The 27,632-nt window shown below is 38.7% G+C and overlaps 1 protein-coding gene and 1 long non-coding RNA gene across 18 annotated transcripts in view; one reads left to right on the top strand and one right to left on the bottom strand.

Annotated features, from left to right (window-relative positions):
* Window positions 1-24,186, bottom strand: part of KCTD15 (potassium channel tetramerization domain containing 15) — a 57,022-nt gene extending 32,836 nt beyond the window's left edge. The window contains exons 1-4 of one of the 17 annotated variants that reach the window (XM_008167015.4): window positions 24,064-24,186; window positions 23,445-23,577; window positions 21,277-21,460; window positions 16,702-16,877 (exon numbers count right to left, since the gene is read on the bottom strand). In XM_008167015.4, the coding sequence (XP_008165237.1) occupies window positions 16,702-16,877; window positions 21,277-21,297 (197 nt within the window). In that variant the 5' untranslated portion in view covers window positions 21,298-21,460; window positions 23,445-23,577; window positions 24,064-24,186. Of the gene's footprint in view, window positions 1-16,701; window positions 16,878-18,466; window positions 18,607-20,555; window positions 20,684-21,276; window positions 21,478-21,542; window positions 23,408-23,444; window positions 23,578-23,816 lie in introns of those variants that run through there. The other 16 variants (XM_065567215.1, XM_065567213.1, XM_065567218.1 and 13 more) reach the window with 16 other exon arrangements.
* Window positions 22,816-24,731, top strand: LOC112059382 (uncharacterized). The gene is made up of 2 exons (XR_002888667.3): window positions 22,816-22,949; window positions 24,635-24,731. It is a non-coding gene; the product is annotated as an uncharacterized LOC112059382 (long non-coding RNA).
* The last annotated feature ends 2,901 nt before the right edge of the window (window positions 24,732-27,632 follow it).

Raw genomic sequence — 27,632 nt, 5'->3', positions numbered from 1 at the left:
TGAACAATAGTATATTTGTTCTTTAAGGGCCTGATTCTTCCCTCTTTACTCATGCATGCAGTAAGCAGTGGGACTATTTACAAAATAAAGCACCACTTCACGTAAGTAAAGGTGGCAAATTCAGGCCTAAAGCCTTGTTAAACTAGATATTGTATATTTACGAGTTTATTTTATCAGCTATAAAAAAAACTTCCCTAAACAAACAGTTGGTAGTAAGTTAATTGCTGTATTATGGACTTTTTCATTCCTTTCAGTGTGTAACCATACTGACAAACTGGATAAGCAGAGAAACCAACAGACAGAAAGGCACACATTCTGTATATACCCCATATTTCTGCTATATTCATTTAGCTTTCAGACATCAATTACATTTGCACTCTAAGCAAAAGAAAGTATAACTCTGAACTACAGGGAGAAGTTGCATGTCTCCATAAAAGTTCTGTCCTCTGCACATTGCTAGCATCATTCCACGATTCTAGATAATCTTCATAACAGGGAAAGTGAAAAACTACCCTCCATTTTTCACTGATACTTAAATAAATGTGTTGTATGGGTTAAGTTGTATCTTAGTAATATATGCATAGTCACCCTCTCCTCCCCTGTAGCTCACTTAGGGCTCAACCACTTATGGGTTAGAAAGTATATCTAACCCAGGAAAACGATCTGCTTATTCCAAAATATTATTTTTTATTACTATACAAATGTATTTATTAAATGAACTAATGATAACGTCCTTTTGTTAAGCCACAGAGGAGGTGCATTACAGTTTGGGCTACAGTCGTGCAAGCAATCCCACCTTGCACTTCCACGATGCCTCAGCCCTGGCTTGGACAGACCACTTATGGGGATAAAATAGTTGTTCAGTTTTCAGGTCCATTCTGTCCTTGCTGTAAGGATGTCAGTTATCATAGAGGTTTCTGTGACGTGGACACAAGTCCACTGAGAACTGGATTAAGACCATCCACTTATTTCATCTACTGAAGATCACTGAACAGCCACATAAAGCAGTCTGGCACTACTTAAGGGCCCTACTCAAACCAATGACCTACATCTATTTAACAACCCCCTTGAGCCCTGTTTCAGCAACCCTAACTTAGCTGGGTGGGCTTCACTCACACTAGTAGTATTGTTTAAAACAACAGCCATATTCTACTCTAATTCACACTGGTAAAACGTTGCTGGTTTCTATGAAGTTGTACTGGTGTTATGGACTGCAGAATGTGGCCTGTCATATCTACTTCTGGAAGAACTGCCCTTAAGGGAATAAGGGCTGCAAGACTGGGCCCTACACTATTAGATCTTTAGGGCAAAGAACATGATTTACTCTGTCAGTCAGATTCTGATTACAGTTATGCTGGTGTACTCAATGGATAGAATTGGAGTTACTTTGGATTTACACTGGTGTAACTGTGATCAGAATCTGGCTCTATGTTTGCAAAGTGTAATGTAAATTAACAATTCTTCTACCCTTACTCCCGCTGACTAGAACGTTTCTCTGGAAGTAGCCCCATTACTTTCAGTAGGAGTGTTTGGAGAGTAAGGTACTAGTCAGGAAGAGTAAGGGGGATAGAATCCAGCAGCTCCAGCGGAGTTCTGCTTTTATGGTATGTGTATAATAGGTACATGTGATCATTCATCTTATTTTTTCCTTTTAAATTTATCAGTTTAAAATTCAAATGACTAAGTATGTGATATTTTGATTTCCAACAAAATTGCTTTTTCCAATATAAGAGTCTGATCTTTTTGCTCTCTTTGACTCTTTTTAATTCAATCCTAACTGCACTTTTATTCAAGGAATTAGTAAAGATTAAAAAAAACAAACCCTTATATTTGTTAAAAATATCATTTTAAATGTCACTGTCCCCACTGCTCCACTTTGATCCTCATGAGAGTTCTTTGTCTTTTATGTTTCATTAACAGAGAATTTACTCTAAATATGGGGTGTAAAAATCAGTATTGGAGTGATTTTTAAAAAAAAACAAACAAATCCTCTAACTACCATCTTCACATTCCCTAGTCTCCAGAGGGCCCTATCCTGCAGGAATTGCATCTCCATTCAAATTCTGTGGCAGCTGAGGGCACTCAGCACCTGACAGGATACATTTGAAGATGCACAATTCAAACAAAGCATTCCTGCCTCTTACAAACCAATTACTGCTATTCCTTTAAATAAACCAATCTGGAGCAATAAAGGCCCAGAACATACACCCAAAGAATAGCAAGCTGCATCTGTAGTGTCTCCAAAACCAGGTTAACTTTCTTCTTTTTTACTACAGAAACTTTCATCCAAGCAGGAGATAATTAAACATTATGATTAAGATTCTCAAAGCTGACTGGAAGATTTACACACAGCTTCCATTAACACGGTACTGCTGGGCCCTTTGGGAAGCTGGGGAACATGAAGATATTAGTTTTGTTTTAATGTTAATGGGAGCTGTGAGTGAAATCTTTGCCCCAGTGAAGTCATTGGCAAATCTCCCATTTCAGTGGTGCCAAGATTTCACCTTGTGTACCTAACTGGTGCAAGTCCTGTCCCTGCCCATCCCCTGCAGGTGTACAAGAACCCTAGTTCTGCCCGGTGCAGTTTTGCTGCCTAGCAGGCGGAAGGGACTGGATTCTAGGAGCTGCACGGAGCTGCTTATTTCAACAAGTAAACGGTGCTGAGTAAATGTTCTCCTGATATGCTAGCTTCAGGCAGGAGTATGGGTATGGCTGGTGCATAAGGCTAGAGCCTTCCATTTTTAATCAAGCCATATACCTTTTTCTGATTCTTTGAGCACAGATACACTAGAGGAGCAACTTTCTCCTATGATGCTTTTCAGCATAGCAGGGCATAAACTCTCAGAGATTTCCAGTAGCAACTCAGTTATATATGGGGCCAAATTCAGTGGGGGGGGGGATAAATGTAATTTTACATGTTGAGCCCAATTCTGCCTCAGTTGCACAAGTACAAGTCCCTGTGATGTAAATGGGACTTACACTTAGGTATCTGGGTGCAGAGGTGGCTGTCAGTCAGTCACAAAAGCAGTGCAGCGGAAGAGCACTATAACTCGCATTCACTGGGCATTCAGTGGGTGGGCAAAACAAGTGCATGGGACACCAATTTGGTAAGCTAGGATTCTAAGGATGGTATTAAAGTAGGAAAACATGCTTTAACTTACATTCTCTCCCTTAGTTGCTTTTGCTGCAGTCCATCCGTTCATCCTTTTGGTGTGTAATTGATACTAATTCTGCACAACTCCTGAACACCAAATGTGCATGTTACATTAGGCTATGCCCAACATGTAACACACACCTCCATTTGTGTCCCTATTTTATCCCAGTTTAGCCCAGAGAATTCCATAAGAACTGTAGCTCCACTTACTGCAGACACCAGATGGCTGAACATGGCTACTGTTCTCTGCTCATTGGTGCTACATACATGTGATCCGAAAGCTGAGTCTATCCCTAGCCATCTATATTTCTGAATCAGAGTTAAGTTGGTAAATTAATAATGCTCCTATTTATTTTTACATTTGGTTAAGTTGTATTGAATTTTTTTCCAACTGTTCACCTAAAGAAAATGAACATGTCCAGAATGATCTGTAATATCACAGTCTGGAGAGGGAATACAACCAACATGGTCCTTATTTCCACATCCAGTGTGTCTAGGATCATTTTATTTGGGAATCTGAGCGGACAGCGGATGACAGACACAAACCAATGGATTTTTTTTTTGTTACTACTGCAGGATGAGAGGGGGGAACTTAGTCAATGAAAGGGAGGGGTCGTGAGAGGTGTGCCATGGCTACACTCCAGAAAAAAGAAAGACCCTCCTTCTGTGAGCTGTTGGTAGGCAGGGTCATATACAGGGCAGGGTCACTAAGGAAGGAAGACTACAATAGATCTGCTACTTAAGAGATGTGGCTCCCATTCTTCAACTTGATGAAACTTGAAAGAAATCAAGTAAAAAAAGCCTTGAGCCATTGGCCTGAGTGGAGTTATTCCAGATCTACTCCACGTAACTGAGAGCAGAATCTCACTGCTTGGCCATTTCAGTGTTACTGAGTTGTTCATTCTTAACATGAAACAATAGATGCATGGGTTTGATTCTGGTCCCACTGAAATCAAGGGTAAAACTTCCTTTGACTTAATTAGGAGCAGAATCAGGGACATCATTTAACCATCAACCCTTTCTCCCCAAATAAATATAATTAACATTAAAATGGTAAAAAAAAATGTGCTTATTCGTTGGGGTTTTCTTACAAACCAACACTGGATTTTTTTAAATCTTTTCTTTATTCAATTATAACATAAGTTTAGTGGCCCAAACTCTGCCCTCATTCATACCCACACAACCACAGTGACATCAATGGGCCAAATTCCTCCCTGGTGTAACTCCATTATAGTAGAATGACACCAATCATGATTTTGTGTCAGTGAGGTTATATGGGATTTACGTGAGTGCCAAATCTGGCCAGTGCCTCCAACATCTTTCACCTTTCCCAAATGCAAAGCTTTAGCCTTTGGTGTAGATAATACTGGTGCAATTCATTGGCCGGTGGAAGGTAAAACACCTGCAGAACAGTATGACACCAAAAATGTTAAAGATTCCCTGAGTTTTTCATTATCTACTTTCCCAAGAGAGAGATTTGCTGCTGCAAAAGCTTCTATAGTTCTAAATGGATTACCTGCCAGCACTGGGTAGCATCTGCACTCCATTAGAACACAGACGTAACAGGAGCCTGCCCTTTGGACTGTGATTCCTTCATCGTTTCAGCTTTACGTTGCAAATTTCATTTTTCCAATTCTTGCCAACCGATCCTTTCTGTGTATGTGTATCAACATTTGCTGCATAATAGCCTTCCACTATCCATGTGCAGGATTCCTTTCAGATATTGCTTTATGTGGTCCTCAGCAGATAAAAAAGCAGCAATTTTAGCCTTTGAACTCATACCATACTGCAGTAGAGTGAAAGCAACACAGTACACGTGAACCCTAGAATACCTCTGCCTAGCCTATGTATCCTGTGCACCAGCTCTAACAGGCAGACTGTAATCACACCAATACAGAGTGAGAGTGCATACATGCTAGGCTAATGACCATATTGCTTGAGAAAATTGCAAATAAGAACAAATCAAGGAAACACTGAATTTTGAATATGAAAAAATAATGAAGAATCAAAGATTAGAAGCCAGAGAGGGTGACCTACATGGATTGAGCAGGTGTTGGAAGTCAGTAACTCTTGAGATCTAATTCCTGCTCTACTGTGTCCCCATCTGTAAAACGGAGATAGTGGGCCATATTCATTCCTTATGTAACTATTGATGTCAATGGAGCTGTACTAGGGATGAATGTAGTTCAATAATAGTTACCTCCTGAGATATCAGATAAGGGGCGTCAGGAGTAATTACTTAATGTTAGTAAAGTCCTTTGACAATGTAAAATGCTAGCATGTATGTATGAGGGATAGCTATTGTTATCAATTTATTATTAAATTCATATGGTAGGGAAATCTGCCCAAATCAGTAACGTAGGGGTTAATGTTGCTTTAGCTGTGTTAGCTAAAGCCTACTCTGTACAGAATGTTGTGACTAAGTGCTCAATAGATCTATACTCTCAAACTCTTTCATTATTTAAATCTTGTGTCTGGCATGCCTACATATTTATTCAACTGAAATATGCATTTTCCTTTTAAAGGTTTTATTAACCCATGAATACACTGGGCCTGATTCTGATTTCACTTATACTGGAGTAAATTTGGAGTAACTCCACTAAAGTCAATTGTGTTATACAGGGGTAAAGTTTATGTAACCTTCAGGACACAATTCCTTTTAGCCGCACATCTAAAACTTTCGTTATGACAACCGCTGTAGCCAAAAGCAGCACCTTAATCTAATTTCCAAGTTCTGTTTATTTTCTTCTACACAGGATTTTTTTTTAAATAAATGGGACAAATCCTGGTCCCATTGAAAAAGCAACAGAGAGTCCTATGACAGTCCAGAGACAATGGCAAAACTCCCATTGACTTCAGTGGGACCAAGATTTGGCCCAATGGACCAAATTCATTCCTGGCTTACCTCCATTTACTTCAGTAGAGTTACTCCATGAATGAATACGGCCCAATAGCTTTTTAAATCTTAGCTTTCATAAATGAACACATTCATGTAGGTCACAATATATATACACAGAAAGACACCTATAGTAATCACCAGTGGGATCATTAAAATAATTAAGCGAAGCCTAGAGACAAATTCATTTCATATTATGCTCCTTACAAAACATACCTCTCATCTTCATAGTCCAGAGAGTGTATTTTACAAACATTCTAAGGAGTTAATGAAATATTACTCTAAGTAGACTTTGTCTGCATGCCATAATAGGGTCTGTATAAATCAAAACTTGACTTGTGTGGACAAATGGCAGTGAAATACATTTAAAGTCCAAATATCAAGAAGTAGCACCACTTTACTGCAATTTTACAGTAGTTGACTCTGACCTCAGGATATGATTTCCAATGGAATGCCACTGTAGCTTCATCGTTACATAACTCCTCCACATGGGATGTTGAGTGTGCTGGATGCACAGCATTAAAAGAGAAAAATCAATAAAGGAGAATCCCCTTTGTTTTGAGTATAAAGCCATTGTAACTGTGTAACAGTGATCACAGACAGAATACTTTACACTGTTCATCAACATGAAAACAACCTCTACCTGCACATGAAAGCTAGAAACAGTTGCTTCTATGGCATCCCGTGGGAGAATTTTCTCAAACTATTCTGCTCGTGCTGATGCTATTCATGCTCCACTTGCAGTGCTATGTAAACTACTGCATCTTTATTCTGTGCAGCGGGAGCCACTGTGAAAGGGTAAGACGGGCATCCTGAGTAGAGGGAGCCGGAGAAGGAATGAGGAAAATCAGTATAATTCCCTGAAGGACAAAGAACTGGTCCAACTAACTGGTATTTTACAACATCAGAATCGGTAACAAGTCAGGATGGCACCATGAGTTGGATCCCTTTACTTCCGTTGTCTGGAAGCTCTAACAATGCTTTCCAGAGCTCTGTCTGGAACCAAGAGCCTGCCGGTAATGACATTTTTTACACAAGCAGCATTGCAAGGGAATTATAAAAGAGATGGACAGAGAGAGGCAATTGCATTGCACTTAACCACAATCAAGTTGTCTGTTCAGGGAAAATAAAAACAGAGTAGTTGGACAAAGAAGACAAGGCTAGCTGAGATCTGCACCTAATATGCTGGAGATACTGCTCAGCGCTGATCCTTGCAAAAGTATTACCCCATAACTGCTCCCAAAGGTTGTGTGAGATAGAGCTCTTTACTGAGTGACCACTGGTCATGTCAGGCAGATCTGTCTAGGAATGCTTCTTATGACTAAAGGAGCTCTGCATAATCAGAAAACCACCTAGATTGTCCTTCCCAATATACTGTTCAAGTTGAACTGGCAAATAAACTTACATGAATGTTTAAGCTTCTCAAATTCTATTTTTAGAGCAGCCCATGAATCGCAATATAGATACAATTTTATGTTCAGAAATCAGATAAGCTTGATCGCTGCTATCGATTCCTCACCGTTATTAGCTTTTTTTTTCCACCCCACCCTCAAATAACATGACACCCATTTATGCCAATGATCTCCAAATAACCTAGGCTTGGATAAATATTAATTTGGGGGAACATGATTAGCAGAGACCAGATAAGTAACTTTTTCCTTGCAAATTCCATTAAATGCTCTGAGTAAACATTATGCCTGTAATTCACTCATGAACAGAGCTCCAGCGCTGGGATCCAGTTGATATGAGTTGCACTCCCATGGGGTAAATTCTCATCTCGGAGGCTGGCAAAAGTCCCCTCACAGCAGGTTCTGCTGTGTAAGGAGGGGACATGCAGGGGGGAAACACGTTTTGCATATTACACAGCTCCGCATGGGCTCCCTGCATGCCATCAGGGCAGGGCAGATCCAGGTCTGAAGAATCCACTTTTACACAGATGCTCTTATTCTCCCCATCTCACAGAAGCACGGCATTAAGACCGGGGGACCACTATAGCCTCAGCAGAGTAGCTTCCTGGGATAAGGGAAGAAGATTCCTTCCCCTCCGCATTGTCCCAGTGCCCAGCCCAGCTACTCAGGCTAGGCGCTGGCTTGAGGATTTTGCCCCTTATTGCAAGAAAGTGAGAGGGAGTGTAAAACAACTGTTCCAAGCTGTAATTGTGTCAGTGTCACTGTTTTCTTTTCACAGAGGCCAAATCATGTCCTCATCACCATGGAGAGATCACACAGTGCATTTCTGCACTTCTTGTGCTCTGCAGAGCTCCGCACTAGCCATGTAGCAGCATTAGAGGCACGTTTGGAGGAATGGCAAGGAAATGCTTACTAAATCCATTACACCTCAGCATCTGCCCCTAAATTGTAAGGGTGTGTGGCGCCCTGACTGTGTATGATCATATTGAATAATATTCTGCACATATAGAGATCCTTTCATATGAGTATCACAAAGCATTGACATGAGTAAATTAAACCGCACAACACTCCTGGAAAACAGTATTTTACATATGGGGAAACAGAGGCACAGAGAAGCTAAATGACTGGATTAAGTTAAGTTACTTGCGTCAGAAACACAGCAACAGAACTCAGATGTCCTAGCTTCTGGAATCAGGCACCTTTCCCCTCATTCTTCCCATGACTGTAGCAGCAGCAACAGGGCAACTGCCAGGATGCAGCCACACTGCCTCAAGCCACCAGGTTGGGAGTGAGAATTCCTTTCCCCTCTCACCAACTCTTATTCACTGTTAAGTGCAACCCTCCTTTTCTATGGTTTTATGCAGACTTTTTGTGGGAGCAAGCACCATATGACCCTAAATTGGCCTTTGTCCTGCATAACTGTACCTGACAGAATTCCCCAGGAAGCCAATGGGACTTTCGCCCAAGTAATAACAAAGTCAGAGTCAAAGGATTTAGTCCTAAATGTGTGTGAATGAAATAGCATGTTCCTTCCATAACAGTGAAAATTCTAATGTTAATCCAACAGAAAACTAGGTGCACAGACATCAAACTGTGAACAAAAACTTTGTACACTTTTAACTGCTCTTGTCACAAGCTGCCTGAATGAGCAGAACTCCCTATGTTTTCTTGTAATAAGGGGAAGTAGGCAACTCAGTGGAAACTTGCCTTTCAGAGTAAATCCTGAATTTCTCTGCCACCCAAAAATGTAACCTAATTTGTAAGTGGGCAATCTTTATTCCATATTCTTGCCTCCTGCTCTGCTGAATGTTTGTAAAAGTGTGGTTCCTACCTCTTTATCAGCGTTTAACTGGATTCTGCTGGAAATTAATCAGCTGAGGAAAACTGATGTAAGAGAGGAAAGTAACTGCAAAGTGGAAATTCACCTAAAAATATCCTTTGGGTTTGAGCTTTAAAGTTCATACGTTTTAAGTTCATAATGTGTATTAAAAATAAATAACCTTGTCCTGCAGTCCATGCAAAAACAAAATGCCCATTTTGGAGTTTTGTAGGCATACGGATCAAACTCATAAAATGTTTGCATGTTGGATAATATACTATGATATGTATCCGTACAGAGTAAAAGCCCAATTCTTAGAGCTCCACTGAGGTCAAGGAGAGCTTTATCGCTGACTAAAATGGGAAAACTCACTAAAGGTGAAATTCACAGTGGTTTGGACGGTCTGCCTAAAGTTCTTTACTCTATTTAAACCTCTTAATGGGTCTGCCTGGGGGAGAGGTGTGAGCTCCAAGGAGGAACAAAATACCACATGCATACTGTGCGGGTACACTGACCCACAAGTAGACTGGTATGGAGGGAGTGTGGAATAGCCAGAAAGGAACATGGTATCTATAACCATGATGTTCCAATGGCCCAGAAATAGTGCTCAGAGGGCACAAAGGGGTAGCAGATGTTATTCTAGCCTATAGGTTTGAGTATTAGCCTCACAGACTGTTCATGGGAATTCCATCCCCACCCCATTTAGTTCCCTGACTAAAGTCTTGAGCTTGTGTGGAAAGAGGTGAATTTCAGCCCACTAGCATGTGTCCAGTATGCTTCAGTGTTTGCTAATTGCATATAATTTCCATTTTCAGTTAACACGGCAATAATGTCCAAACGTGACATGAGATTAGCAAATAAATCATAACAATGACACTAAATTGTTTGTGTATATGCAGAAATGTGAGATAGTCTCAAATGTGAAAAATCTGTAAAAGAATATATCCCACACCACATCTAGACGACACTGATTGGGACAAAGCCAGTGAAAAACCAAGACATTCAAAACTGAAGCTATCTCTCCCTTCTTAGCTTATGTGGCTATGGGGGAAAGAAGCACAAAGGGCTTTAAGTAAGAAGAGAGGGCTACCACTGTTCCCACTTACACTGGCATGCAAATTTGCAGTAACTCAGCTTTAAATTAAAATTTCCAGATGTTTCTTCATTTGTGCCACAAGACGAATATTACTGAAACCGAGGAGTTTTTTTAACGTATTTAAAATAAAAGAACAAAACATATTTAATGGAAGGATATACAACAAATATTAATTATCTAAGGATGTTTCTGGGAAATGTATTTAGCTGGTACAGAAGAATAAACTAATAAAGAGTGCACTCCCATCCTACCAGGTAAATATTAGATTTAGTCAGACCATAGGACAGAACATTTCTGGAAAAACGTGTCCTTTTAAAAAAAAATTGAAATTCAAATTTCCACTGAAAAAAACAGTAAAACTTTGAGATTTTGACTAATTCTAGTAAACATGGACTTGGGATCTAATCCTGCTCTCATTAAAGTCAGGGCTTTGACAGCTTTTTTCTGTGCACAGTGTGCATGTGATTGAACATTATGTATAATAATAGTTGTACAATAAGGGCCTTTTCTTTTTTAGGAGCTATCCCATCCTATTAGATAAATAAATATGTATAATTTTCAGTTCACTTTATGTACATACTAGAGCCTTCACAGCTTTCGCAGTCTGTCATGGAAATCTGTGTTCAAGTGTCAATGTGTGAGAGGGCTGCATTAGACGTAGTCTGGGTGAAAACATGAATGAAATTTCTAGAGGAGCTGGCTGGCAAATATTAGTAACTTGTATGTTTTCTTTGACTGTTTTATTTAAATATGCGACATGGACTGTGGGAGTGCATAAGAGTGTCTTTCTTTTGCATGCCTGTAACTTAAAACTACCAGTGTTAAGACTTTATTAAACATAAATGAATGGAATAAAATTAATGTGAGACACTCACATTCTATCTTGGCTGGATCTGTATACTGAATCTCCTTGCACATCCAAAACTCTTAATAATTTCAATTAATTTTTGGGGGGGACAAGGAATACAGGATCATGCCCCTAAATTGTAACTCTCCATTAAAACAGGTTAATAATGGAAACACAGAGATAATTTTACACATAACTGTCATATCTGTTCCTTATTTTTTTGGAATGCTGGAAATGTCTTTGAGAGAAATACGATAGGTGAATAGTATCTTTGCCTTTATCCTTTGAAAGGCCAACATATTTGTTTATATATTGTTTCTGTTGGTTGGAAAAAATATATTGTACCATAATGAGAAATGCAGATTTAGAATGAATCATTTACAGCGGTCATTTAATTAGTTTCCCATTTGTCACACTATTAAATGCTGCTGCTTCTTTTTCTTCTTCAAATCACATACCTGGGACAGATGAACAGGTCATGGCACATGTGCGTTAAACCTCACTGTGGAGGAGTTTGTTTCTATAACATAGCTAAATAAGTTCCCTTGCAGGGAGTGCATCATGTAGCCTATGAAAGTTTACAGCAACTGATGTGACTAACACCTTTCGGGCCTGATCTTGCATTCTTTACTCATGAAAATTCACTCATTGGAGCAAATTCTCCTCTTAGTTGCGCTGATATAAGCAACAAAGACTTTATCAGAGTCACTCTGAAATTACGCTGGGACAACTGAGTGCAGAATTTGGCCCACTGACTTCAAATCATTCACTAGTTCATATCACTGACTACTCACATGAGTCATGGTTGCAGAACCAGGCCCTTTATTTTCATGAATTACAGCTGAAACACATAACTTATGAATGGCAGAACACAGCAAAGCCATGAGTGGGCTGAGCACAGTCAATTCTACCAAATTACAATGAGAAATGTATCACACTGTCTGCTGTCAGGTGTAATTTATCTCATACCAGAAGGGTGACTGAAAAGCAGGTATAGGCAGGAACTTACCATGCTGATAGTTGTTCTTGTTAGGCCTGATCTTGCAAGGTGTTGAGAATGCTCAACTGCCAGCGAAGTCAATGCAAATTGAAAATGTTCAGGACCTTGCAGAATCAGGCCTATTATAAGTACAACTGAGGAATAAATATGACAGAATGATTTTTCCATTTTCCATTAGCCTGAGGTGTGTGTGTGTGTGTTTATAATGTAAATGATAAGCTAAAAGTATATTTACGATTTCAGAGCATACAAGAGCAAATAAAGCATGTAATGCAAATACACAGGAAAATTATCCCCTACACTTTAATTTTTAGGGTGCTGAAACTTTATTTTCTGCAACTGTATCAAAGATTCAGCAAAACATAAGATATCCACCCCTATTCGGCAAAGTACTTAAGCACACATTTAAGTGCTTTGTTGAACCAGGGCCTATAAAATTTGATTAATCTACAATACTTGAAGCTCTTTTGAAATGTTGATAGCCAAACTGAAAAGCATTTAATACCTTGTATAAATAAACCAAAAAGCTCTGCATGTGTGAATATAGCTGTGCCTCCATCTGTGGCCACGCATAAGAACATAAGAATGACTGTACCGGGTCAGACCAAAGGTCCATCTAGCCCAGTATCCTGTCTACCGACAGTGGCCAATGCCAGGTGCCCCAGAGGGAGTGGACCAACAGGCAATGATCAAGTGATCTCCCTCCTGCCATCCATCTCCATCCTCTGACAAACAGAGGCTAGGGACACCATTCCTTACCCATCCTGATAGCCATGAATGGACTTAACCACCATGAATTTATCCAGTTCTCTTTTAAACGCTGTTATAGTCCTAGCCTTCACAACCTCCTCAAGTAAGGAGTTCCACAAGTTGACTGTGCGCTGCGTGAAGAAGAACTTCCTTGTATTTGTTTTAAACCTGCTGCCTATTAATTTCATTTGGTGACCCCTAGTTCTTGTATTATGGGAATAAGTAAATAACTTTTCCTTATCCATTTCCTCCACATCACTCATGATTTTATATACCTCTATCATCCCCCCTTAGTCTCCTCTTTTCCAAGCTGAAGAGTCCTAGCCTCTTTAATCTCTCCTCATATGGGACCTGTTCCAAACCCCTAATCATTTTAGTTGCCCTTTTCTGAACCTTTTCTAGTGCCAGTATATCTTTTTTTTTAGATGAGGAGACCATGTCTGTACGCAGTATTCGAGATGTGGGCGTACCATCGATTTATATAAGGGCAATAATATATTCTCAGTCTTATTCTCTATCCCCTTTTTAATGATCCCTAACATCCTGTTTGCTTTTTTGACCGTCTCTGCAGACTGCGCGGACATCTTCAGAGAAGTATCCACGATGACTCCAAGATCTTTTTCCTGACTTGTTGTAGCTAAATTAGCCCCCATCATATTGTATGTATAGTTGGGGTTATTTTTTCCAATGTGCATTACTTTACATTTATCCACATTAAATTTCATTTGCCATTTTGTTGCCCAATCACTTAGTTTTGTGAGATCTTTTTGAAGTTCATCACAGTCTGCTTTGGTCTTAACTATCTTGAGCAGTTTAGTATCATCTGCAAACTTTGCCACCTCACTGTTTACCCCTTTCTCCAGATCATTTATAAATAAGTTGAATAGGATTGGTCCGAGGACTGACCCTTGGGGAACACCACTAGTTACCCCTCTCCATTCTGAGAATTTACCATTAATTCCTACCCTTTGTTCCCGGTCTTTTAACCAGTTCTCAATCCATGAAAGGATCTTCCCTTTTATCCCATGACAACTTACTTTACTTAAGAGCCTTTGGTGAGGGACCTTGTCAAAGGCTTTCTGGAAATCTAAGTACACTATGTCCACTGGATCCCCCTTGTCCACATGTTTGTTGACCCCTTCAAAGAACTCTAATAGATTAATAAGACACGATTTCCTTTTACAGAAACCATGTTGACTATTGCTCAACAGTTTATGTTTTTCTATGTGCCTGACAATTTTATTCTTAACTATTGTTTCGACTAATTTGCCTGGTACCAACGTTAGACTTACCGGTCTGTAATTGCCGGGATCACCTCTAGAGCCCTTTTTAAATATTGGCATTACATTAGCTAACTTCCAGTCATTAATGTCATCTTTGCAGTGTGGGCTAATAGTGCTTTTCACTATTACCAGCTGTCTCACTCAGCAACACATATCCTTTTCTCCTACACCAGCTCAAGACCCAGAATCCCTCTCGCATCCATAATAATTGCGAAGGCAATTTATAATTTCATGGAAGATATTCCAGAGAGCAATGAAAACAAAAGGTTTTGTGACTTTATCTCAAGAACCAGAACACTGAATCATTGGGAGTTTTGCCATTGAATTCAATGGGAATGAAAGCAGGCCCTCCTGAGTAAAGAATGGGATAACCATTTATGTCAACTCGAACACTGAAGGAACCCAACTGGCAAAATGAAACAAAATAACCAGAATCTGTCTCTCTTTAAATACAAAATGTGTGCTCTGATACCGCTCTACTACATATCCCCTCTGTTTGGTTTTCTGACTGAATGATGTCATTCAAACTTTAGGATCGAAGGGCCAATCCTGCAAACCTTTACTCATATGAGTAGATTCACCGAAACCATGGGCAAGGATTAATTGAGTGAGAACGGGTTGCAAGTTCAAGCCTTAAGAGATAACAAAGCACATGCAAATGCAAGACAATACATAACAAAATATCACACAATACACTAGTGTCTGACCAATAACTGTTTTGTACTTGCAGCTTAAAAACCAAGAGGAATACACTTCTGTTGGTTCAACCAACAGAAGTAACAAATCTGTATTATAAGCCAAAACCTCTAAATAAAATCTGTGCATTTATTTTAAACATATTTATATTTTGCAAGTTACACAGTTGAAGTTTCTATTAAATAACTCTGATATGGGGCATATTTTTTAAAATGTCAGCAGTGATTTTTTTTATGTGGAAACAGATGTGCTATTTCACTGCAACTGCTGCATATTCTCTGTATTTTCTTTATACTGTGAAACATCCGTCTGTTATTTTGTTATAAATCTTTCCCCACTGGATAGATTTCTTCCTTGTAATTAAATACTAGATGAAGTCTTGAAATAGATGGTCTCCTGAAAAATCATGTTGTTTTTTGCCTAATTTTAAAATATTGGCATTTCAATTAATGTTCCTTTTCCATGGACCATTTCAATGCACTACCTAGCCTTGGACTGAAATCACAGCCATATGTTTTATGACATCAGAGGCATTTCAAGGTGTCTCCATAAATGTCATTTACTGCTTGGGAAACTGTCAAATCAGTGCAAAAATCCCTAGTTCTTCTGAGGGGAAAATACTTGAACAAAAATGTAGCTTTATACAGCTCCTTTATACTGAAAAGGCTGTCCCTTTGAAGAAATACAGGTCATGTTGACAGCAGAACCTCTGCCAACTAAACTGCTGACCTGATTCCTGGTTTGCACTTTGGATCAAAACTGCTTTCTTTAGCCTGTGTGACCAAACACCTTGTACTGTACATCTCATACTTCCTGTTGTTCAGATGTGAGGCATTTGACCCTTAGACAGAATAAACACATTCTTATAAACAAACTATGATATTCTTCAATTTCAGAATACTAATTTTGGTGGATTTAATTACAAATCTAAAGCTATCAAGTAACTCTTATGAGATACTCTGACATATGCTTTTAACCCTTAAAACATTGACATTCTTCAGCTGCCAGCCTAGGGCCCGATCCTGAAAAGAGCCAAACACCTCCCACGTGCATCTCCTTCCATGGCAGTCCACACCTCACAGAAAAAGGCCCCAAATGAACACCGCAGAGGGTTTATGTATGCATCTCTCTGCAGTTTCTCCTGCCTTAAAATACTGGGCAGATTAAATAATCCACACCATATATGTATCAGTAACATGCAATAATTATACACAACTTTGACCTGATGTGCAGTTGCAGATAAATACATTGTGTGCTGGACATTCTGCTGAAAATGAATGTCTAGTGTCACTGCTGTTGAATAAGTGAGTACAGATCATCTAAGAACTCTACCAGCCAATACAACTGCAGCTATTATAGGGCTTCTGCTGGCTGACAAATGTATCCATGAGCACCCATGTAAAAGACGAGCTGTTGTTTATTTTTTAACAAAAGTTTGTTTTAAAATAAAGAAATTGATTCATAGAGTGGTGAATATTATAGGACAGTCACATCAACAGGTGCTTCAAACATAGCAGTATGGTGCGGAAGATGTTGAGAAAGAAAATGAATAGACTGTCTAAATAATACATACATTTTGCAGTCTCTTTTTCCTATAGAACTCTAGTGAAGTTAATGTATAAACTGGAGATTGAATTATTTATAAGTTTTGAATATATGATAAATCATGTTTCACATTCCACACAGGTAAATGTATATTTCCAAGCAATGAAACGAAATAGGCACACAGCCTGAAAACACTGGGGTCTTACCTGGAATCTGGATACTTTGTCAAGGTAGCCAAGCTGCTGGTGTACATGTGTCCTCCTACATCGATGTGCACAGGAGCATTGGATTTGGTGAGTTGAGCTGGGAGAGGAATTCCTTGAGCAGCCAGGGGAGAAACTGGGGACCGTGTTAGAGACAGACGGGACATGCTTCTTCCCTCCTGGAAACGGAAGACAAAAAAGAACAGTTTCTCTTAAATGTAACTGTGTGTTACCTTTATTTCTAGTGTGATCACAGATCTAATCAGATCATTTTTGCATCTGCCTGATCACATATTCAGCTAACAAATTATTGCCACCACTGTAATTAAGTGTATTTGCATCATTTTCTTCAAAGTACCAGAGGGGAAGAGAAAGATGCTTATTAGCAATAAGAAATCAAGAAAAAAAATTTCAAGGTGTCAGCCTCAAGGGGCATAAAACAAACTGCAAAATTCTAATTAAAGGTCGCGGGCTTATGTGTTAGATGTGAAATATCCCCTGACAAACGAATAACCAATTTGTGAATTGGGATTCAGGGGTTTTTGCAAGTTTGTCTCAGTAACGAGACACCTCTAAATTAGTGATTTCCTCAGAACCTAAGGCATTTAGTTTATACATGTAGTAAATTTCACATCAAACTATGAAAAATAATAGATTTTATTTTTAATAATTACAAAATAAATTGATAACTATTGATTATATCTTAATAGTAGATATAATGAGGGACTAATAATCTTTCAAACTGAAGGAAATTAATAGCTGGACGCAACGACGGCAGAAATATATATAAAACGACCACAGTTTTCATGACACAAAGCTTTCACAAATGCCATATGATCTAGCATTAGAAATCAGAAATATACATATGAACATGTGTGTATTTATTACTTTAAAATATCTGAAATTAAATTGAATTGAGTCTAAATGTTTTTAGCTGATTTACAAATTCATGCACTGAATTTCTGCTTCTGTTACCTAAAACAAATATTTAAAAGACTTTCAAAAACCCTGTTTGATGTGGAAGGGACTGCTAGGGCAAAAATATATATATATCCAAAAACTCTTCAGGTACTATAAGAAAAGGATGATAACTGATTCTCTCCCAGATACCAACATGTGTCTTACACAACTGATTTAAGTTAAATAAAAAATTATAGGTAACATACATGACAAATGGAAAAACTGCTCAAGCTTTCGGAAGTTCTATCAGACACCAATGTGTCTTACACAACTGAATAAAATCAAATAAAATAATAATGAAAACATATATGACAGATGGAAAAATTGTTCAAGCTTTTGGAAGTTTTATAAAATTCCCCATCCTTTCTGTCACATATGTGTAGAACAACATATGCAAAATATTATAGTTAAAAACATTTCTGAATAGAATCTAATTTTCCTGGTATTTTGTTTTGCAGTCATGCTACCAAACGTCTAGACTCTTCCTAACATCTGATAGACGCTTTATATGCAGTATTACAAAGTGAATGTCAAATTCTTCCAGGTTAGTTTGGTGACATTTCTAAGAATCCTAAAACTGGTCTCTCCTTTCTTTTAACAATAAATATTTTGCACAATATGCTTGCCCAAACCATTCAGTGAACATATAATTGACAAGATTCCTTAAAAACATGGATACCAAAATATATGGAAAGGGACTGAAAATATAATGTATCTCGACACCTTTAAAAGAAAACCAAACGACTAGTCTATTCATCTAGTTTAGTTCATAACAATTTTAAACTACTCCAGTACAGAAATACATCACCCCATTATGAATCCACATCCTTTTCTCTTCAAATGCAGAATGGACATCTGCACTGAATGCGAACAAAATAGCAACACTGTCCTAGAACTTCTGTGTCAGTCGATGTGAAATTGGCATTAACATTTTTACTGTAGCACCACCTTCAAGGAAAATGACTGAATCCTTTAATGACTAAAGTTGTTGCTTTCTTCTTTCCCACAAGGTCCTGTTGTGGGCAATCTTTAGGAAATATGTCATATCACAAATAAAACTACTAATTTTTTAAAACAATGTAGTACTTTAGCAGTCTGTTCTCTAGTTGTGGATGCTATATCTGTCTACCAACACAGACAAGGATGTGTTCCTACCAAAGAGCACTGCAAGCTCATGTTCATTCTGTACTCCTTCACTTAAATGTAAGGGTCAGTAGCTACAAGCTGAATGTCAACTCTAGCTTTGTTCTAACCCTAACTATTATCACTAATGATAAAGGTACAGACCTTGCAGGATACAGACCTGCCTTGGAAATACACCTCATGGAGTTTTACAAAAAATATGCCTAATTAGGGCTCATCTGGACCCCTACAATTTCTAAATGAAATCAAAGAACTTGTAGTTCTCTTTAAATAAGTCTTACATTTAACCGTTTGTCTTGAAATACAGACTCCAATTTTAAAATATGCACAGAAAGCTAAAGATCAAGTGATCTGAATCTATTTGTGCATATTTAAACACTGCTACTGTCTTACGATTTTGTTTAATGTTAGTACATCAGCAAATGCCTTGATCTGCAAACTGTCTGAGACTCTCTGTGAGGCCATGCCCATACAGTAGAGATATTTAATTTATACTATTCACTGGAGGGACTTTTTGAACAATCCTCTGCTTTTGGCATCACTCAGCTACAGTATGCATTGAAAAAACACTTAATTATAGAAAATCACTGGAAAACTAAAATAGTTCACAATTTTATATGGATTTTCATACTTATTGAGGGGTTTCGGGCTTTTATTTTGGGGGACGGAATGAGAAGGAGAACTGAAATACAGGTTTGTTTAGTTAGAGAAGATTAATATTATAAAATAACCCAAATGTTTAATAAAGTTGCGATAGCCAATGATTTTTGTATTAGTTAATCTACAAAGAGCATAGGTCTTAAACACTACCTAAACCGTGTAAAAAGCACTTCCATTAATCCTAAAAATAAATATTCCTGATTCCTTAATCCTAGTTTTTATTAACTCTCTTCTTACATGTATTTCTCAATATAAACTGCTGCTAAAATTCACCATATCAAGTAATATATTTATTTTATCCACAGAGCTGGATCTTAAAAGTATTTATCCTGTGGAATTCTGTGTTTTCTAATACTGATGTGAAAATTAAAATCTTAAGGGTAAATACTGAAGAAACATTAACAAATTCCATTTTTAAACCATGTAAAATAATCCATGTTCTTTAGTTGCCTACAACAGGGTATAACATCACTACTAGTGGCACAAGCAATAACCCTGCTCTAATAAGTAACACAGGAAGCTGCTAACGGCAAAATCAATAGAGCCTGATTCCCAAATTATCTGAATATTTAGTTTTCCAAACATTACACACCAAGATTTTTCAGAGCCAGCTTATCTTTTTCTGCCTTTCTAAGCTAACTGCATAAGTACTGCTTGTAAAAACTATTTGCCCATGCAAAGTGAAATAATCACAATGCCATGCTCATTTACACACAAAATGATTTTGTGTCCCATTGTGCTCACAGTTGTTCAGCTCTCTAGGGGTGATTAAACTAGCTATGCTGCTACAGCTTGAGATGATTTCACTGAATCGTTTCTCCATGAAGTTGCTTCTTTGCTAAGCTGTTATTTTAACCATAAAAGGTAAACAGAAGGCAGCTGTAAGAGCTCCATTCAGCTCCATGCCCAGGGCTATCACCCTAGGGCCGAGAATGCTGAAAGACTGCAGAATTTTCCAGGGTGTTGCCTTTCTTCCTCTGAAGCCTACAGGAATACTGTTCATTTAATACACACTCTAGATGATACATTTCAGATCCTACTAACAGAAAGACTTCAAAAGTGTAAGAACTTTTGGGCGAATGAAGCTTCCCCACCTCTGCACATAGCTTGAGGCCATGGTAACCAATACTGCTGTTGATGTTGGGAAAATACAGTAGAAATAAACTGCACAGAGCAAGGCAGAGAGATAGGGACAAGGGAGGTGAAAGGTTGCAGAAGAGAAACAAGAAACAGTCTGGAAGGGATAACAAGAAAAAAAGGAGAAAGAATTAAAAAGAAAGCAGCTCTGAAGGAGGGACAAAGTTAAATCAAGGAACAGACACTTAAAAGACTACAGATGGGAACCAAGACTAATTAAGGATGTAAAAGTGCTTTGTTTCTAAAGTTTATTGTTGCCAGGATAAAAATTAATTGAAACTAATGCTGTTATTCACTCGTGCAGTTTAATTCCTTCATGCACATTTAAGACATGAAATGAAAACTGCAGGTTTAAGGACTTGCCATGAAACAGCTCTCTCTATAAGATGTTGAAAGGGGGCATCTTTCAACCCATATGCAGCCAGCTAGCTGTGTGTGCATCAAAGGCACAAAGTCCAGTCTGCTGCAGGACCACTGACTCGTCTTTAATGAGATCAGCACCAACATCTGTTCTCTGACTGGTTCCTTTATTGGATTCTCGTTGAAGCTTTTTCCCCCCCAGAGACCTTTCTTTCTTTAACAGCAGATCTATTATAGCACTAAAAGTAAAACCACCGTTTCAGCCCCCCGACACCCCATTTCAAGCACTTTGGAGAATAACCAGCTAAAGAACTTAACCTTGCACTCTCGTGGCTTCATGGCACTGTCTGTATTTCCAGGGAGGTAGGATTCAGCCCAGCCAGAGGGTCAAAATTAAAGAGACTTGGCATTACCTTTGTCTCTATAAACACGTAAACATGATAATATCCAGAATCTGCCTCTTAGGCGACTTTGAGCCGATTGTTTATTTTGTGAAATCAACCTAAGACAAAGAAGTGATCAGGTTATTTTAAAACCTTGGGCAATGGGTTACAAAATAAAGTCCATAAAACATTTGCACACACCTTAACACTGCTTCAGAAAACCCTGGACATTTGCTAGCAAGTGGATTAAGTCAGAAACTTTTTGGGAGCAGTTAGCTTGTTGAGCTCTCGTTTAAAAAAAATCTTTTCCCCACTCTCCTCCCCCCATTCCTAGCACTCTCCAATCTATTTAGTGTAAGTTTCACGTCACCCAAATGCCTTTCCCTGCTGATGGTCAGGGAAATCACCAGTAAGCCATGCACACCGGCCACTAAACTTCTGGCTTTTTTGTTAGAAATATATACAGCAATGCCCAAAGGTAAAATTCAAAAAAAAAAAAAAAAAAAAAGGCACAACATGGCGTCCCTTACTTATTCTCGCATAACAAGAAAAGAGATGCCTTAGATGAATGCAAGGGGGGAAATCTGCACCTCCGATCCTATATATTTTATGTGCAGCCAATGGTGGTGAACATTGGCCAGACTAATGTATTAATTTTGCAGAAGTGTGCCACATTACATGTAGGAACAGAAATGCAAACTATAGCCTAGAGTGGTTTGAAGTCTACACCAAATCAAACCTTCCACTCTGACTGGCGCCAGAGTTTCATTCACAGACCGCCCGTGTTTTCCATATTAAGCTTTGTCATCTGCCTTCCCCCTTTGTGTTTAGACACCCTAGAGACAACCCCAAAGGACGGACCCACAAAGTCCCCACCAGAACCAAGAGGATCTCCCCTGAAAGCAAAAGGGGGAACCAAACCACAAACCATCAACAACCCCCCGCACCCCCCACAAACAAACATCCCCCCTCCCTTCACAAACAGTGCAAGGAAAAACAACCCCCCAAACCCCAGATTCCCCCTCCCAGCCCTACAACGCGGTGGCAGCGGCTGCTGCCTATTGCAGCTGCCCGTTTGGAAAGTGCAATTGTTGCCAGTGCTCCGTGTGTACCATTCAAAAGCCCGGGACCCAATTAGCTCTGCCTCCTCCGCGCTGCGGCTTTGCCCCCGGATCCTTTGCCTTCTTCAGTGCTGGGGCTAGGGCGGCAGCAGCAGCCTAGGAACCCCGAGCATCGGGGCGCCAGCAACCCTGGCCATGCTTTAGAAAAAGGAAACAAACCATACACACATGCATGCACACACACACACACACACACACAGAGAGCACCAGCGCTATCAAAGGAGGGTGGATGAAAATGGATCCTGTAGCTTTAAAAAAAACCCTCTGTCTCTTCTCCAGAGCCAAGATCTGAGTTAGTTTCAAGAAGAGGCACTTTCCAAAAAAAAAAAAAAAAAAAAAAGCCATGCAATGCAATGCGCACTCCCCAGTCCATGCAGGGAGAGAGACAGGAGCGGCAGTCAGAGCAGCTTTCCTTACCTTGAACACAGAAGAGAGATCTGCAAACCCCCCTTTTGCTTTGGGCTCTGTTGGGTTTGTGTGTTGATGGGTTTGTTTTTTGCTTTTATTACTATCTTTGTTCCTTAGATCCTGCTGTGATTATTATTATTTTTAAAGCTGCTTCTTCTCTCTCTCCCTCTCTCTTTTTTAATGCTTCTTCGGTTTATTTTGTGTGTGTGTGTGTGGGGGGAGAGGGGAAAAAACCCCTTAAAATGAAACTGCCGAGGCTGTTATGAGAAGAAAGGCAATAATCCCGTCTCTAAATAACAGAGGGAAGGGAGAAGAGGAGGAAAAAAGGCGAATTCTTGCTCAGGGCTTTGCAAACGCCTCCAGGGCAGAGGATTAGGCTACAATTAGCTCAGCCCTTTGCTCTCGCCCTAGCTAATTTTGCGATGAAAATTGGATATTTTTCCCTCCTTTTGCTGGAGATCTCCAGATTAAAAAAATACCTTTACAGATAAAATTAATAATAATAATAATACAAAATCAGATGGCAAACCCCAACCCCCCTTCTCCTGCTTCCCACCCCCCTCCCCAAACTAACCCCCCTCTCTCCTTGGCTGCAGAATCCTTTTGCTAACGGTTTGGGTTGCCAGCTCCTCTCCTTCCTTGGCTGGGGGGATAACGGTTTAATGTTGTGGAATATCAGGCCACTGTCACGTCCTTCAATAGACTTACTGAAAAGAAGAAGGAGGAAGGGGGGAAAAGCTGATTTTAATCATTGTCATTTGGTCTGATGTAATATTTCCCCAGGCATTTTCAACTAGGCATAAATTTTCAGCTCCCAAATAAGTAACACAGGGCACGTTTCTCACATCTCTTGACTCCTCTGTTACAATTAGGGTAGCACCCACTCTGCACTTGTTGATAAACTAGATCAAGTTAACCACACACACACACACACACAAAAACCTACAGCAATCAAAATGCAGATCGGGGGTATTTTGGGGGAGAGGGGTTTGCAATTATTCCCTTCCCCCCTCCCCTCCGTTTCCCCTCCCCTCGCTCCCTTTTCACCCTTTGCTAATGTCTCGCATTGTAAACGCCAAATTTCCTGTAGGCCATTAAAACCAAATGACGTCTATCGACATGCATTGTGCTATTGCAGAAAGCGCCCTGGCAGGCCGCCCCTGGCCAAAAGCGCCATTTCAATTATAGCGCACGGCTAGATGGAGATGTCTGCCATGAAGATTTCCCAGGCAGACAGGCAGCTCCACAGGCGCTCCGCTGGCTTGGCCACAACAGCAGCCGCTGCTGCTGCTTCCCGTCGCTGTGCCTCCCCCTTTGGAACCTCACACCCAGCCCCCTCCCGCCAACCAGCAGAGCCAAATCCTCCATAAACTTTTAACAAAAGCAGATTGATTTGGTTCCCTGCGTTTATTTATTTTTTTTTTTTTGCAGCTAACTCAATCTGGGATATTGATCTCGAGGGAAACCTGCATTCTCCCCCTCCCCCCACCCATACGACCCCCCCACACACACACACACAATGATGTTTACCTTGAATAAACTTTTAACATTTGTGCGTGCGGTTTAATGTATTTATTATTAATATTATTAGTCGCAGGTGGCCAATGTGGCATATGGATTTCATGAGAGTTGCCTACTGGGTCAGCCTTACACCAAATAGATATATTTATAATATTCGTCCTGGAATAAACTTTTTTTTTAAATCTGTCTCCTTTAATTTATTTATATGATTTAATACAGATCAGGTCTTTTTTTATTTTGCAGATCACCCATCTGGCTAATGAACACTATGAAAACATCCTTCTCAGCCCCTTCCTCCTAAAATTGTGTTTATCTCTGAATAAACTTTTAAAAAACTGTGTGTCCTTTGTTTCATTTATGTGATTTCATGCAGTTCGACCCCCTTGTTATTTTTGCAGTTCATCACTCTGCCATGTTGATCTCCAGAACGTACCTTTCCTTGACCTCCACCCTCCCTGAATTTTTTCAGTGCATCATGACTTTTCAGACCTTAAGAGTGTAAGGATGGGATATATTTGTGTGTGTGTTTGTATTTGTATATTACAAATAAATGTCAGCCTCTGTGGACTAGAATTAGGTTAATTTTAGATCTTCAGCGCCTACTAGCTGCAAACAACTGTAAGTGCAGAAAAGTTATGTAATTATTTATTTTTTTTGTTGTTATTGCAAAGGTCAGGCCATTTTCATGGTTAAAGGGAAATCAGAATTGCTTGTCCTCACCAGAGAACTCCTCTGTCAGACAGAGGATCTGAAGCATTGGGCTTGCCACTCTTTGCTTTCCTGACATTTATGGGCTGAGCAGGAAGGCGTGGGAACTAGTTGGCTTTTTTATTATTTTTATTATTGCACCATCAAGGAACAAAGTGAGAAAGGCAGAAACCCCTAAAATTGAGTTTTTTTAAAGTTATCTTCCATGGCAGGAATAAACAGAAACTTTTTTCCTAAGGGTAGTGTTTTTTTTTAAGAGTACAAACTACAGCAGAAGAGGGAAATTTTCTCATTAAAGTTACATCCCTGCAGTTAGTTCAATTACTTGATATATGCAGAAGATGTTGTAAATTTAAAGATTTAAATAGCTTACAAAGATGCCGGAGGCTCCATCAGTTAATTTCCTTAATTTATGGATTTTTAGCTGAGCTTCTGAAATGAAAAGGAGAATGAGAACTAGGTCAGCTGAGAGATTTGCATCCAGCACAGACTCAAATTTGTTTTGCCTTGACCATCCTACCAGGTACCTTTTTTAGCAGGGGCAACAGTTTCACCTTTGGCCTTTGAAGTAGGTCTCTGTATTGCCTATGAAAGTCCAGCACAAAAGGGTGGATTTTATTTTAAACTAACCTCCTGAACATAACAGTGTCTTCAAACAGCTGCCTCACCATAGCAGTGGACAAGATTGTAGCCTAACTTTCCCTTTAACAGTTCAACAAGTGCAGTTCCAGGAGAGAAAGAAAACCCACTGAGATTTTAAGTCTTTTGCGGCACAAGTCAAATAAGACTGTTTTGGTGAGGCACATGCTGAAGATTTTATATGATTTAGCCGCTTAATTTTTGTTTCATCTGTAGGTTATGGTCTAACTGACAAACATAAAATAAGTATGAGAATCATGAGCAGTAATCAAAACATAACTGGAAATATAATGTTTCTATATCAAGGCTCAATAAAGAGGAAACAGAAATAATTACAATATTTTATTGAACAGAAAGTAGAAATTGCTTCCTTACTCAGTCCCAACCCATCTCAAAAAGGTATAATTTAAATGTACTGCATAGTAATAAAATGTCTGGCTGGGTTGTTTTTTTGTTTTGTTTGTTTTTTAAGATAAAAGCAAAGACACAATTGTAGTTGAGAATGAAAAAGATGTATGTATTACACAGTATTGTTTTCATGGTATCTCGAAAGGGACATTGTTCTCGATTTAAGTTTTTTTTTACCCATATTACTGTAGTAGATAGTAAAGGTGTTCTGTATAGCACTACATGCACTCACTCAGTTCTTTCTTCTCACTCAATTGTGTGAATGCCACTTTGTTGTTGTGTTTCAATATGTATGAATATATACATATGAATTAATACTTGAAAGATTTATATAAACTAAACAGTTTTAGGAAGCTACATTGCAATATGATTAGTGTTGGTGTTCATGCTTTAACATTTCTTTTCCCACTAGATGAAGTTTCTAAGATTTGCAAGGTACATGTCAAGGACGGGTATATAAAAGGATTTTTATTTATTCACAACTCCAAGACTAATTGCTTCTCTTTGCCTGAAGGCCAAGAGATTGGTTTTAATATGACACTTCAAAAGTATTCATAGAACTACACAGATACTAAGTGTCATTGTTTAAGAGAGAAATCTGGCTATGGTACTTGTGACCCTGAAAATAAAATCTTCCACTGTTTTTCAGAGATTCACTTAAAGCTCAACTATTAAAAAACTGTACAAAATAAAATATTAAATACTTTGAAGCAACCAAGAAAAAAAAAACAATTTTAGAAGTGAACATAACTTATTTTCTTAGCAATATTATCACATCCTTTATAAAAGAAATCCAAACTCATAATATAAAATTCCTGAGCTCAGGCATGGAATATTATAATTAAAATTCATAAGTTAGAGGATAGCTTACTTAAGTGTTTTAAAAGTTCTTGGCTAAATGTGAAACGTATTTTATTAGGTATTAAATAGCACAGGCAATAAACTATTTTGCATTTTCCTTATCAACATTTCTTTGTAGCCTGTTGCAGATGCTTAATTTGTATTGAAAAGGACAAAACCATTTTATAACATATGTCTTGTTTTATCTTATTATTACATAGTTTGAGTTTGAATTTTTTCAATATGCTAATCAAAGATTTATTGGTAAGTATTATTAAGAGTTGAAATAGAAATCCATAAAATCACTACATTTCCGTTTTCTTTAAACTGTTTTCATGTTGTCCTAAAACAATGCATGATGCATATTTTACAATAAAAACTTAAAATAAGATAGGGGGCCAACACATGCACAAGTTCAGATTTCCAGGTGTCCTAAATCTCCTTTCAGTATAATTTACTGAAGTCTTTTAAAATAATCATATCTGAAAATTACTACTCACATAAAAGAAAATGTGAATGAAATAAAAAGTAAGAACATCCTGTTTCCATGAATACAGTAGTCACAACAGTAACCTCTTAACTATTATTTCTTAATTATTGTACAAAGAACCACAACAAGTGCCTATTGCAGTCCATGACTGATCTT

The sequence above is a fragment of the Chrysemys picta genome, chromosome 14 (genome assembly GCF_011386835.1).
Source record: "Chrysemys picta bellii isolate R12L10 chromosome 14, ASM1138683v2, whole genome shotgun sequence".
Taxonomy (NCBI): Eukaryota; Metazoa; Chordata; order Testudines; family Emydidae; genus Chrysemys; species Chrysemys picta.
Note: the sequence above shows the minus strand (reverse complement) of the source record. Positions and strands in the feature narration are given on the sequence as shown.